This window comes from Telmatherina bonti (genome assembly GCF_933228915.1).
Source record: "Telmatherina bonti genome assembly, chromosome: 18".
NCBI lineage: Eukaryota > Metazoa > Chordata > Actinopteri > Atheriniformes > Telmatherinidae > Telmatherina > Telmatherina bonti.
In genome coordinates this window covers 31,518,518-31,533,767 of record NC_136616.1, presented here as the reverse complement: position 1 = coordinate 31,533,767, position 15,250 = coordinate 31,518,518, and the positions used below count along the sequence as shown (strand labels likewise).

General features: G+C 39.4%; 1 protein-coding gene across 1 annotated transcript in view; it reads right to left on the bottom strand.

Annotated features, from left to right (window-relative positions):
* Nucleotides 1-15,250, bottom strand: part of LOC306769274 (uncharacterized protein) — a gene marked incomplete at its 5' end in the record, with an annotated part of 54,813 nt that overhangs the window by 31,106 nt on the left and 8,457 nt on the right. Inside the window, 4 exons of the mRNA XM_079257840.1 lie at nt 1,447-1,582; nt 2,731-2,830; nt 3,685-3,725; nt 9,997-10,033. Coding sequence (XP_079113966.1) covers nt 1,447-1,582; nt 2,731-2,830; nt 3,685-3,725; nt 9,997-10,033 — 314 coding nt within the window. The remainder of the gene's footprint in view (nt 1-1,446; nt 1,583-2,730; nt 2,831-3,684; nt 3,726-9,996; nt 10,034-15,250) is intronic.

The following is a 15,250-nucleotide window of genomic DNA, read 5'->3' as shown; positions in this document are numbered from 1 at the left end:
ATTCACGGCCAAGTGTGAAGCGGCTGGGATGAGAATCAGCACCTCAAAATCTGAGACCATGGTCCTCAGCCGGAATAGGGTGGATTGCCCTCTCCGGGTCGGGGGTCAGGTCCTGCCTCAAGTGGAGGAGTTTAAATATCTCGGGGTCTTGTTCACAAGTGAGGGAAGGATGGAGCGCGAGATCGACAGACGGATCGGTGCGGCGTCTGCAGTAATGCGGACTCTGCGCCGGTCTGTCGTGGTGAAGAAGGAGCTGAGCCAGAAGGTGAAGCTCTCGATTTACCAGTCGATCTACGTTCCTACCCTCACCTATGGTCATGAGCTGTGGGTCGTGACCGAAAGAACGAGATCTCGTATACAGGCGGCTGAAATGAGTTTCCTCCGCAGGGTGGCTGGGCTCTCCCTTAGAGATAGGGTGAGGAGCTCGGTCATCCGGGAGGGGCTCAGAGTAGAGCCGCTGCTCCTTCGCATCGAGAGGAACCAGTTGAGGTGGCTCGGGCATCTGGTCAGGATGCCTCCTGGACGCCTCCCTGGTGAGGTGTTCCAGGCACGTCCCTCTGGGAGGAGACCCCGGGGAAGACCCAGGACACGCTGGAGGGATTACATCTCTCGGCTGGCCTGGGAACGCCTCGGGATCCCCCCCGCAGAGTTGGCAAATGTGGCTGGGCTTCCCTGCTTAGGCTGCTGCCCCCGCGACCCGACCCCGGATAAGCGGCAGAAGATGGATGGATGGATGGATGGGAATAGGGGTGGGTTGGGAAGAGGATACAAAACTGAACTGTAAAATTCAGTATTGTGTTATGAATATTTCCTTTTCTGAAATGAAAAGATGTCAAAATACCTCAAATAAAACCAAAAATTGGGCTTAAAACAAACAAATATCATTATAGAGGCCAAAGAAAAAAGCCTTTTTGATATATTATCAATAATCCTTCTGAGCTACATCATATCAGTCTGAAAGCTGCTTCATGTGGTGGAAAACGTCATGCACGCTCACCACTACAGCTAATTTAAAGTGACGCAGGAAGTATAAAGTGTGATAACAGCTTATCGAGCTGGATATTGGTTAGCTTGCAGTCTACATCTAAAATCAATGCTAAGAGGTCGCCTTCACTCCACAATCCACCTCAAAAGTTCAACGTTTTCAGTATAGTTGGGGCAAAATCAAAAGGAAAAGCAACAAAAGGTGGAATACAGACATGACAGTTTTATAGAAACGAATGACTTCTGGATGCTCTGCTTGTAAAGATAAAACACAGATCTGGCTCTTAAATCTGTCTCCCGGTCAGAGAGTCGTTTCTCTGCCAGTGAAACTGAGTTGATCTGCGCACTGTGCATCAGTTATTCAGGTACTGACATGTCAGAAAATTCAGGTGAAGAAAGCACCTGTGATTTTAGCATCTCTGACACAAACAGGAGTTCACTTTTATTAACTCTGCTCCTCACCTTTATGGCGGGAGGGATCGTTGGGCCCCAGATCTGAGCAGCAGGAGGAGGGGGAGGAGGGAATCCTCCAGCCGCCCCAGGAAACCAGGATGTGGAGGCCAGTGGCTCCGCTGACAGGATGGTGATCTGTGGTCGCCTGGCAACACAACAACAGGAAGCCATGAAAGAAAAAAAGCGCAGCAGGAGGAGTTCTGCTGAGTAGAAACCACTAAAATCTGCTGATTTTGTCAGAAGAAAAGATGATCTGGATAAACTAGTACGATTCAGAAGCAACTAAAACACACATTTCTGACCATTTTAGAAGAAAAGCAACTTTTACATTTAATTATCTAAAGAAATTTAGATAAAAATTATGCATTTATTAAATCTAAAAAACTTTTAAAAGATTCTAATTTAAATGGGATGTTTTAATTCAGTGTTTGAAGTAACATAAAAAAGTTTATTTTTATGACGACTTGATGATGAGGCTACTTCAGCCCTGTTCGGTGGATCTTCTTACTGTTCCTGTTTTATTAGAATAAACCAGTTTAATTATAAAAACATAGTAAAGATATGAAGAAATGTGTCATTATGCTTTCTGAATTCATTATTTAGTTCATGGATCTTAAATTTGAATTTAGGACAGTCACTATTTCTTGCCATTATTGAGAAATAATTATATGGTTTTATAAGAATTATTTTGATTTATGATGATCGCAGACGTCTGGATCTTCATCTATGGCTCAGACTTTAAGTTCACTTCTGTGCAGGATCTATTCTATTCTACACTCATTTAACAGATAATGTTATCCAAAGAGACCTACACATGAGTGAGAACAACACAAAATCAAACAGTAGAGGACATCATAGGAAGGTGCTATATTAGCCTGTTAAGGAATATAAGTTGTATTGTGTGCATCAGGCAGCTGACTCTCTTACAGCAGTAAATACTGAGTTCATAATAACATTTTATTCTGATTAATTTAAGATATCTACATAAAAACAAGTTCAGGATCAGAATGGTAAGCTCAGTGATCTAATCCTCATGTAAGGAAGTAAAGGTTTATTTATAAAGCGCCTTTCAAGATAAAAATCACAAAGCACTTCAAAACAAAGCAAAACATTAAAACAACATAAAAACATCAACAAAAGACATTAAAAAGGGAGTTCCTTAAAGCAGATCATTTCTGACGCGAGTCGTGTTTTCAGAAACACAAAAGTTTGCTTTGGTTTGGTGACTGAAATCCTGCATCTTCGATGTGGGAAATGGAAGAAACATCATCAGCAGAAAACACAAGATTCTACCTTCTGTCTCTGTCTCGATCTCTGTCTCTGTCAGAGTCTCTCTCCCTTTCTCTCTCTCTCTCTCTGGGTGTCTCTAAAAGAGATGTCGGCCTGGTGGAGGCTGAAAAAAAAAACAAAGACAGCACAAAGTTAGATTAATATGACTAAATTATTTCTGGCAGTGTTGGAGAAATAAAGCTACGGTTCACTTCATGTTTCCCATAACTAATGCATCTATAGCTGCTCTCTGGTATTTCACTCAATTCCTGCATCACAACTTCTTTGTTGTTTACAGATTATTAAATATAACTTTCTGACAATCTAATACGTATCAATGAAGCTGCGTTCCACTCTCAGAAAGCAGGATGGACTGGTCTGTCAGTCAAAATCCCATCATATCCAGTTTGACGGATGTCCACGGTGGATTCAGATTCAGGTCAACCGATTGACCAGAATCTGAGGATTTTTCATTTGTGTAACTTTAAAGCTGTATTAAAGATTATTGTGGTTGATCTTGCTGTTAAAGCCTTTAAATGCTGAATGCGGGAGCGGACATATGTGTTTCTCACGCCGTTTGATGATGTATAAACATGTTAAATCCGCACAGAACGTGGGATATACATAGTAAAATATGCGCGGCTGCAGGAAGAGGCAAACAAAGCAGCAAGTGGTGAAGCTGTAAAATGTGGTGGCGGTCCAGTTTGGGGAGTTACCGTCTTACTTTGCTAAATTTTACTTTGCAACAAAAGGTCAGAAAACGTACTTTCCATTTTTAAAGACCACATTTTTCTAGCTCACACTTTGGATTTCTACAAACTAAAGGATCAAAGTAGCCTGAAAAGTTGTTATCTTGTTGATTTGATGAATTTATTGAGCATCTAGAGAAGATAGAGTGATTAAAGCTTTGTGTGTCGACACCTTTTCTCTCTAACACACACATAATCACACATGAGAAGGTGAAGAAGTACGACTCACTCCTCTTGATGGCGGCTCTGAGGGATGAAAGCGGGCCTTGGCTGCAGAAAGAGGAGACAGGAAACCATGAGTCACATTACGTCATCTCCTCCACCACCTCCTCCCTCTCTCCTCAGTTAAACTTCTCTGCTTTCCAGGGACAGAAACCGCGTTACATGCAGTACAGCATCTACAAACTTAACTTTTTCTTCACCTTTGGAGGTTCGTTTTACTTTACGCTCAGCTAGTTTTACACACATGATCAATTCCCAAGAAACGTAGCTCTCAAACTTGACAAATATCCATGTGAAAGGTCAAGAAGTCATCATAAGTTCTTGTTTCTGGCTGAGTCAGTCTGCAGAGCAGCTTATCCGTCTCATCTGCAGTCGTAGGAATCTGAACTTCCAGTGAAAACAAGATGCGTCCTGCCTCGCTTTCAAGAAGCAATAGACTCAATAAAACATGTTTATAAACATCAGAAATATCATGGTATTGTTAGGAAGATGAGAATTTGGTTATAAATGATTAACGAGGAGGGGAGTGGGATAAGATAAGTTTTTACTTCCTCCAACTCCCTTTTCAGACATGGAAAGAGAATATGTAGTTAGTAATGTTTGCTTTATCTATGCATGACTTTTTTTGTCTGTTTAACTCTTTCATGCATACAGCAGACACCAATTTACAAGCTTTTTTCTTGCATATTCATGAATGAATGGTAAATAAAGCACTTCAGTGGATGTTAGTGAGTCATCCAATATGTTTCCACTCACTGGAGAATAAATAATATATGATATATTACATTACATTGAACGTAATGTATTTGCACAAGTTTGCCTTTGCTATAAATAGGATAAGAAAATGACACAGCTCGATTTTATAGAAGATTTATACAATTATATTTATTATTTTATAAATGTTAAATAAATTAGAATAAATTATGATAAATTCTAAATATCACTAATAAAAAAAAGTATCATTGTACACGTCTGTAGATACCGTAAATACCGTATTTTTTTAAAAAAAATGTTGCATTGTTTTTTATTTATCCATGCATGAAAGGGTTGATACTATATGACTATTATTTGCATTTTACATGTTCACAATAAATTGAATTCAATCTGTGAGGCGACTGATGATTCCTATTGTTAGTTTATTTTGAACAAATAAAAGAAAATATATGTACACACCTATACATACATATGTACATACGCACAGAAATATACATATACATACTAAGGAAGAAAATAATAATGTTAATATGAATAAAAACAACAATAATTCCTCAAAAATCCAGAATATCGGAGAATTGTGAGAATCGTAATTTAAATCAAATCGACACCTCGTGATTCTTCAACATTGTTGATTTTTGTAGACTAAAAACAAAACAAAAAAAATGTACAATGTTTTGCTCATCATTTTTCTTGATTTCAATGAGGAAAAAAACGACCCAGTAGCCAGACCATCATCCTGCTGCTGTAATGCCCAAGAAGACAAGTAAGAAGATCAATAAAAAATGACAAAACCATTTTATTATGGATTTTTTATTTATTTTTTAAAAAAAAATTTTTTAAATTAATTTCCCACCTTTAATGTTCGCTTTATTCCTGCTCTTGTTAATATAAAATGAAAGTCCTGGATTTTATGAGGCTAAGAAATTTTAGTCATTTTTATTGTTTTCATGAAACTTTTTACTCGTCTTCTTGGGCATCATAGCAGCAGAATGATGGTCTGGCTACTGGGTTGTTTTTTCCTCATTAAAATGAAGAAAAACTACGAGCAAAAAAAAACTTTTTACATTTTTTTTTGTTATTAATCTTTGTTTTTTGTTTTTAATCTACAAAAACCAGCAAAATCGTAGACTCAGCACTCAAAACATCGGAATTGAATCGAAACGGGGCAAAAGCATATTGTCACAGCCCTAAAGGATTCGTCTTATTTTTATGTGTTTCAACAAGTTTGGTGTGTAAAAACGATAGTACGTTGTTGTGAACATGAATGTGATTCAGGGTTCAGCTCATAGACTATATAAAGAGATGGACAGAGCCTCTGTGACGTCACCCATAGGTTTCTGAAGAGCTGAATTGAAGCTCGGTGGGCGGTTCCTACCATCGCCATCTTGGCAGAGGCATGCGCATCGTCTCGCCCGGAAAATACAAATATGGGCAAAGAGGCGGAGCTGAGAGGGGGGCTGTGAGCGTCATGGTGGATGATTGACATCGAGAAAACTCCGAGCTGCCTGTAGCCAAGAGCTAACCAAGCTAACCTGGAGATAACAGGAGCTAACCAGCTAACTGAGGTAAGCGGGCTAAAGCTAAGTCACGTTGTTAACCAGCTAAAAACCACGTTTGTTCTACTTTCTTCTGACTTGAAGCGGGAGATCGGGTACGTGTCAATCAAAAGGACACGCCCCTAAATATGCCAAATTTTGAGATTGAATTACTTTTAAACGGGCGAGTTCGAAAAAAATTCGCTCCCCCCACAGTTGTCATGAAGCTAAACCTGATCTGTTAAAACTAAAAAGAATTTTTGAACCAGGCTGTAAACATGTTTATTTCTGCTGTGAAGTTGGTCTTTTTAACATGAAAATCTATGGGGATACGCGCTGTTTTGCAGCCCCTAGTGGATGAAGGGGGAACTGCAGTTTTATGCACTTCTGCATAGGCTTCACTTTTAACCGCCGGAGGTTGCCGCTTGGTTCAGCTACAGCACTGGGGCGGTAACCTGAAACGGGTCTCCTGCCACACAGTAAAACCATCACGGTGATCTCTGACACCAGAGTACGAGAAGCAAGAAGCTGGAAGCTAACACCACGACGCCTGGTTGCCAGATACCTGAAAGCACCCACACACCTGCAGGAATATTAACTCTGCAATTTATTCTAAAGAGTTTCAAAACACTCTGAGGTCACAGTGTTTTGTTAAAGGCTTAGTCCTCTTGAGAGGAACAACGTGCACACGGCATATTTAGCAAACAGAAACAGAAGTAGGAAAACTCTCCAGAACTCCCTCCACCTGTCAGTAATCCGACCTGGGAGATGAACTCAGGAGATCCAGGATCAGAGGACGGCAGGTTAGGAATCAATAGAGCCAGACTCACCAAGGCGACAGAAGGATGACAGGATCGTTTCTCTCCCTCTTTCCTGCTCATTGTCTGACAATCTGCCTGCCTGCTTGCTGACTTTCTGCCTGTCTAGAGCTGCAAACTGTGAACATATGAGTCACTCCGACACTGCCCAAACATCAACGTCCAAACTGCTTGCCTTTACACACAAGCGGAAAAACACTCATTTCTGTTTAATGATGACGGTTGAGGAAAAAAGAAACTAGTTATGATGTTGTAAGAAGTTTTGAAGTAACTTTAAGGGGTTTTCTTGTTTTCCAAGGCTGAGTTGGTGTGGATGTGCTCCCACTTTGCTGCTGGATGTTGTGTCTAGTAAACGTCATTCAGGCTTTTCCTTTTGCTCCATTACATCATGATCCAGTGTGTTTGCGCCTGATGGTGCAACACACCTCTCAAGACTGATGGAAATAAAAGGTAAGTTAAGCAAAAGCAAAACTGGCAGGAGACTGCAGATGCAGAAAGGGAAAAATTCTGGACGTTTACACTCTAAATCAGTGTTTTTCAACTTTGTCTGAGCCAATGCATTTTTTTTCCAATGAAAAATCACAAAGCACATCACAAACAAACATGTTTTTTTTTTTTGTTTGTTTTTTAAAAAAGTCCATATAATTAATAAAAAGTCCATCTTTTCAAAGCCTCTTGAATAGAAATCAGATAAACACAAGAAGAAGGAATTTTATTATCTTTCAGCCTGTTTGGATGAACACAGAGCTGCTTTTTAGATCGATAAGGTGAAATTGGGTCATTTCTCAGGACACACCTGATAATCTTTCACTGCACACTAGTGGGCCACGGCACAGTGATTGAAAAACACTGCTCTAGATAATCTACAGCAGGGCTATTCTATTAGATATTCATGTGGGCCAGATTTTCAAATAAAAACAATGATCAGAGCCAGTAAATAAATTAGAGAGAATAAATCAGTAAAAAAAGAAATAAAAAAAGACACACTTACATTTTGAAAAATAAGTAGTTTATTAATTTTTTCTATTTTAAATTCAGTCCCACATTACAAGGACGAATGCACAAAATAAAGTAATAAAATATCCAGTCAAACCATTTTTCTCCTAGATTTTGACATAAAAAGGTCATTTTAAACTAAACTTCTCCATGTGATGCCTCCTCTTTACACACACTCATTCGATATTAAACACATCGGTTTGGCGCTGGAATGTGACGGCAAAATAAACAAATACTTATCAGTCCAGACGGGGTTAAATCTGTGGTTTTCGTTGTCAGTTTAGTGTTTTGGGACAGAGAGCGACATGCTAGCTAGCGCTGCTCTTACAACTTCAAAACACAACAACACACGCTGGGGTTAAAGTTGCTAGGCAACCAAGTGTTGCATTTATGGTCTGCACAACTGTAGGATTGTAGGCTATTTAATCAGCGTAGGAATGACTGAAGGTTCTTAGTTAATATCTTTATTCCTTTACATGAGCTGGGCCACATAGAAGTTGGTCGCGGGCCGCGTTTGAGGAGGCCTGGTCTACAGAGGAAACCAAAGCAACAACGCTTACTGAAGCTGTGTCAATATGCTTTATTCCCAATTCGATTTGATTCCGATTTTTGGGTTCCGATTAGATTTAAATTGCATTTCTTGAGATTCTTTGATAACGCTGATTTTTGTAGACTAAAAACAAAATGAAGAAAATGTACACAACTTATTTTGTTCGTCATTTTTCTTGATTTCAATGAGGAAAAAGCAACCCAGTAGTCAGACCATCATTCTGCTGCTATAATGCCTAAGAAGACGAGTAAAAAGACCAATAAAAATGATAAAAAATGACAAAAACATTTTATAATAGAATTATTTAATTTATTTTTTGAAAAATTGATTATTTTTTATTTATTTCCTACCTTTAACGTTTGCTTTATTTCTGCTCTTGTTAATATAAAAGAAAAGTTCTGGATTTTATGAGGCTAAAAAAGGTTTAAATCTACTTTCCTCTACAGTAACTTTAATGCCATGCTGCATGTAGCGGCCACATGCAGCAGACATGAAGTTTTCTAGTAAAATCAAAGCCTTGATTTATGACAGCCAAAGGCACAGATGATGATGATGATGATGATGAAGGAATACCAGACAGAAACAGTCATGTTACCTGCCTGTACGTAGCTGAACACACAACCGTGAGGGGATTTTTATCAGTGTCCAGCTGCCTCCTGTTTCCAGTGTGAAGGGAAGTTACAGAAGGAAAAACCAGTTCAACCCACCAAGCTGCAGGTGTTCAGGAGAGTAAAAGCTGTGATGTAAACCTTTAATGTGAGGTTGCAGGTTCCTCTGCAGTGTTTCATCCTGAAGGTTTCTCCATCTTTAAGAGTTTTTCTGTCTTTTCTTGGCATTGACTTTAATAAAAAGTACAGTATAGTAATCTATAAGGCTGACAGATGGAGACGTAACAAAGCCAAATATAAAAAATAACACAAATAAACATTACATGTGATTGTACACACACACAAAAAAACAACCAAAAAGACACAATTATCCAGATTATACTCAGGTACAAACACCCTTTTGGACAACCATGACCACCACAAACTAAACTAGTATTTACCAGGACAACGAATCGATTGGTCCGTTAGTTGTGAAGGCAGACATGCTGTGGTTGAGTCATTTTATTTGGGACAAGAGGAGAGTTAAACATGGAAATAATATTCACAATGCTGTTTCTGCTGAAGTTTGTGGAGGCAGAGCAGAGCAGATGTTGCTCGCGGCAACAAACGCAGCAGCGTTTCACTCAACTGGACTCATTTACAGCCCACTTCGCTAACAACAACTTCTTAGTTCTCAGGTTTATTATGGACTGTTCAACATGTTTTAAATGCTTTTACTTCTCGTATGCTCAGCATGTAAAATGTAACAACCTCAACAAAAACAAGACTTTGTTTCCTCTCCATAAAACACACTCAGCCTCTAAACCCAGCGACCTTCACAGCTAGTTGCTGTGCCAACCAGCCAACAGACAAATACTTTGAAGCGTATGTAAGAACCGGCGACTAAAGAGGAAGAAAGTTTTCCCTGCAAGTCTGAGCTGAGCGGAGCAGCAGATAACAACATGGTGGCACATTTTTATGAAGCTGCCAGCAGGACGACTGAAGCTGTTGTCAGTTTGAGCCGGTTTGAGATTGAAACAGCATGTGGGAAAGATTAGGTGCAAACCTCCTGGCAGACGTGACTCAGGAGACACAAAGAAAAGCTGAAGGTCTTACCTGTGACGATGCTCTGGCTTACGGCGGTCAGGACGACCTGGGAAGACACAGAAAGGTGGTTTATTAAATATCTTTAAGCTACTGATTCAACCTGACAGCAGAATTCAGCATTTTATTTAAGGAGAGCTCCGTTTTCCACCTTTTCCTTTGAATCCGATGATAAAACCCAGAAAAAGCCAATCAGACACTGGTTGGTTAAAAAAAGCAGAGAACTGTCTTTAAGCATTGGACAAACATGGTGAACACAGTGTGAATAATTCCTATATTTATAGCCGTTTTAGCCGACACAAGCAGAAGCATTGTGACTCGCAATTAGCAGCACAACAAACCACTTTTAGGACCAATGAGAGAGGAAGGAGACAATGCCATTCCTGCATTTTTCTGGACCATAAACACACAAAGTGTCTCTCCAGGTACTCCGGCTTCCTCCTGCCATACAAAGACATGCGCTTTAGGCTAACTGGTTACTCTAAATTGTGTCAAGGAGTGAGTGTGAACGTGAACAGTGTTTTGTCTCTCAGTGTGGCCCTGAGATGGACTGGCGACATGTCCAGAGCGTACCTGCCTCTCACCCAGTGACTGCTGGGATAGGCTCCAGCTTCCTGCCTATCTTTACTGGATCAATTGGTTAAGAAAATGGATGGATAAACACAAACAAAACAAGATTTAAAAAAAAAAAAGTCTTCTTATATCTGTTCTCGTGAAGTGTGAAAGCTTCTTAGAGATTCATAAGTTGACATGTGAAGTGACCATAAACACGTCAAAACATATTCTAGAGTTTGCAGTGGAAAAAAAGCACAGTAAATGTAAATCATAGATTTTATATAGTACGTAAAACTACAGATTTTATGCTGTAGTTTTTTTTTGTTTTTTTTTACACTCAATTCATGAGAAGGAAACAAAGAAAGTAGCTTCAATGTCATATTTTTTGTTTCCAGGGAGCATTTCCATAATAATGTGTGTAAAGTGATTGTAAAAAAGCTAAACAGCAGTAATGCAACTTTTACAATTCACCACATTAATGTTTGAACCAAACAACCGAGTGTCTGCAACTCAAAGGAACATGGGGAACCAAACAACCGAGTGTCTGCAACTCAAAGGAACATGGGGAACCAAACAACCGAGTGTCTGCAACTCAGAGGAACATGGGGAACCAAACAACAGAGTGTCTGCAACTCAAAGGAACATGGGGAACCAAACAACAGAGTGTCTGCAACTCAGAGGAACATGGGGAACCAAACAACAGAGTGTCTGCAACTCAGAGGAACATGGGGAACCAAACAACAGAGTGTCTGCAACTCAGAGGAACATGGGGAACCAAACAACCGAGTGTCTGCAACTCAGAGGAACATGGGGAACCAAACAACAGAGTGTCTGCAACTCAAAGGAACATGGGGAACCAAACAACAGAGTGTCTGCAACTCAGAGGAACATGGGGAACCAAACAACAGAGTGTCTGCAACTCAGAGGAACATGGGGAAACCAAACAACCGAGTGTCTGCAACTCAGAGGAACATGGGGAAACCAAACAACCGAGTGTCTGCAACTCAGAGGAACATGGGGAAACCAAACAACAGAGTGTCTGCAACTCAGAGGAACATGGGGAACCAAACAACAGAGTGTCTGCAACTCAAAGGAACATGGGGAAACCAAACAACAGAGTGTCTGCAACTCAGAGGAACATGGGGAACCAAACAACAGAGTGTCTGCAACTCAGAGGAACATGGGGAACCAAACAACAGAGTGTCTGCAACTCAGAGGAACATGGGGAACCAAACAACAGAGTGTCTGCAACTCAGAGGAACATGGGGAACCAAACAAAGACGACAGATGGGGCTGTTTTAGGTTTATACAGAATGCAGGAAAAGATGAGTAAATCTTAGTAGCACTCTTAGATCCAAAGACTCAGGTCAACTAGTCCAGACCAGAGTCTGGACAAGTTGCTGAAACAGCCTTTAGCTGAAACTCTGTAAACAAGTGGAACAACCAACCAGGGAAGATTAAGATCTCACCAAATGTAGAAACTTTCACATCCAGGTTCTAATGCACCTCTGCATGAAATCTACATATTACCTTAAACTTATCCTGCTTCTAATAATATATTTTGATTTTTTACTATTGTTGGTTGCCTTTTGCTACTTCTTAATGCTTTCTTTGCACCATCCGTTATGTTTTTAGTGTTTTATGTGAAGCACTTTGTATTGTCGTACAGGAAATAAACTTGTGTGAATATATTGCAGCTTTAAAGACAAATGAAGTTATTAGATGCTAGGAAACCTGTAAGAACTTTGGAGATTCATTATTAGCAGCTCCTACTAGTGGTTTTTATTCACCTGTTTGATTGGAATACAACGATATATGAGTTTAATGGATTGCGAGTTGATGTTTAGCAATGTCTCAAATTCAGTAACGATTTGTTTTGATTTGGGATCCACCGACTGATATGAAATAATAACATGAGTGACTGAACAGTCACGTCCATTCATATCAGAATCACAAAAACAACTAGAAAATCATTTAACAGCTGTATTCATGTGCTCACATATTTAAATGAATCAATTTAAATATAAAAAAGTCCTTATAAACAAAAACAGACTGGTAATAAACAAAACACAACATGACATGGTGAATCCAAAATACAGCGGTTTTCAAAATAAAAGTCACATGATTTATATGCGGATTTAGATCAACGTGTTGACCTCTGGTTTCCATCATGAAACTCCACTCAAAAACATGCACATGCACATCTTACAGCCAATTCTACTGTAGAATTACTGTATACTAATGGTTTTGTAATAATATGAGGATGTAAAATATGGAGACGTGTCAAATTGTTGGAAGAATTGTAATGAAGTCATCTTTTAAGCTTCCTAATGATTCACAATGCTGATGTTCTCACTGACCCATAATGCTTCCTGAACATTGTCCTTCTCCTAATCATATTTTTATTATGATTCCTGTTATGTTATTTATCTATCTTGTGTGGAAAATAAGTCATTAAAGGAAGTTATCAGTTTACAACAGGTCAATCTGTCCATTCATGTCCTTTATATTGTTTTAAGTCGACAAACATTTATCTAAACTATCAGCTTTTTTTAAAAAAATCCATTTTTAACCAAATGAATTTTTTAAATACTCTTTTCAGTAATATGGAAAAATGTCTTCAACCAACACTATGAACATAAACAACATGTAAAAGCAAGCAACCAAACCAAGATTAACAAGCCAAACCAAGAGAGTTTAATTTAGTCAGTGTAACGAATGTTTGAACAAATAAAAAATAAAGTGATGAACTATTGCATCAACACCACATGCAGAAAATACATAAAAAACTAAAAAAGAATAAGGATGAGCCACGTTGAAGAGAAAGCTGATAAAAAAAATAAAAAAAAATAAAAAAAATTTAGAAAAGAAATTAAAAACATTCAAGTGGTCATTTCCCCACCAGGACTTTCTGAAAACACATTTTAAGCTTAAAAACAAACCAAGTGGAGAAAGTGGACGAGAAAGCCAAAGTAAAGTTGGATTTCTTTCTTTGTAAATGAGGATTTTTCCATTCCCCACCTCCTTTCCTTCCTCTTCTCTTCAAAGCTCAAGATGATACCCAGGCCAGGCTGGCTTTAGTTGCAATCCAGGAGACAAAAGCGTTGATGCGTCTGAAAACTTCCTGCCAACGCTTCTTTCTACGATTTTATTCTTTATATGCTCTCAGCTGCTCCAATATGTCAGAATTAGTCCAACTTGTCTGTCGTCTTCTTTTCCTTGACTTTCTGTGTCTCTGAAACTCTACCTGGACCGCCCATCGGTCCTGGCTCGCTTCCTGACTGGCAGGAAGCTTCCAGGAAGTGAAGCTGTGATTGGCTGCTGAGGGATTCTGTTGGAGTCATCAGAGTTTTAACACTTCCAGATGTTTGAGCTGTGTTCACATGCACAACGCAGCAGATTTTACTCAGCGTTCATCATCTGCTGGGTCTGTTTGGTTCGGGGGAGGTCAGAGGTCATGGGGTTAGGAAGGGGAATGCAAACAAGTTAAAGCTGTTTCCAAGGAACCAGCAGGCCATAAATACATGAAGCTATCCAAGATGGCAAGTAGCAGGTGAACAGAGGAGCTTTTTCAACTGAAGAAAAATGTTTCCCACAGAAACATGTGGAAGTGCATAAAACTGCAGTCCCCCCTTCATCCACCAGGGGCTTCAAAAACATGAATTTATCTGTAGCCATGGACCGCAAATGAAAGATGGACGGAGCCTCCGGCGGTTAAAAGTGAAGCCCATGCTGAGTGCATTAAAATGCAGTTCCCCCTTCATCTTCTAGGGGCTCCAAAACACAGCGAATCCCCATAGACTCCCATGTTACAAATACCAACTTCAGAGCAGAAATAAACATGTTTACGGCCTGGTTCAAAAATCCATTTTAGGTTTAATAGATCAGGTTTACCTTCATGACAACTGTAAGAGGGGTATGATTTTTTTGGAATTACCGCATTTAAAAGTAATTTCATTGTGAAATTTGGCATTTTTTGGGGTGTATCCGTTTGATTGACAGGTGCCCGATCTCCCGCTTCAAGTAAGAATAACAGAACAAACATGGTTTTTAGCCAGTTAACAATGTGACTTAGCTTTAGCCCTATTACCTCCATTAGCTGGTTAGTTTGTGCTAGCTCTGGGTTAGCTCATAGCTACAAGCAGCTCGGAGTTCGCTCGATGTCAATTATCCACCACGTTCTCAGCTCCACCTCTTTGCCCATATTTGTATTTTCCGGGACGACACGTGTGACACTGCAAAGATGGTGATGGTAGGAACCGCCCACCAAGCTTCAATTCAGCCATTTGGAAACCTACAGGTGACGTCAGGGAGGTTCCGTCTATCTATTTATATACAGTCTATGTACTATACTTCAGTAGGAAACCAAAAGTAAAGTTGGACTGCAGCTCATTCCGTGGTGTTTCTGTATGTTTTAAGACACATTTAGGTACAAGTTGAGATTAAAGCAATTATATTTGTTTTAATAAAGGAGAAACAAAACAGGCTTAATTTTCCTCAGAGGATTATGAAAGTATTTTTTATAAATTTAACACTGTGCAGGTGTCATTGGTTCAGCTCTGCCAAAACTTCCATCTCTTACAATCAAACTGCTGCTTGTTTTTTTATCCCTTTGTATGTTATTCGGAAATAGAAAAAGCAGCTTTTAATAAACACGGATACGAAGATTATTAATTTACATGTGGTCAGACCCTCTGAACTGATACACATG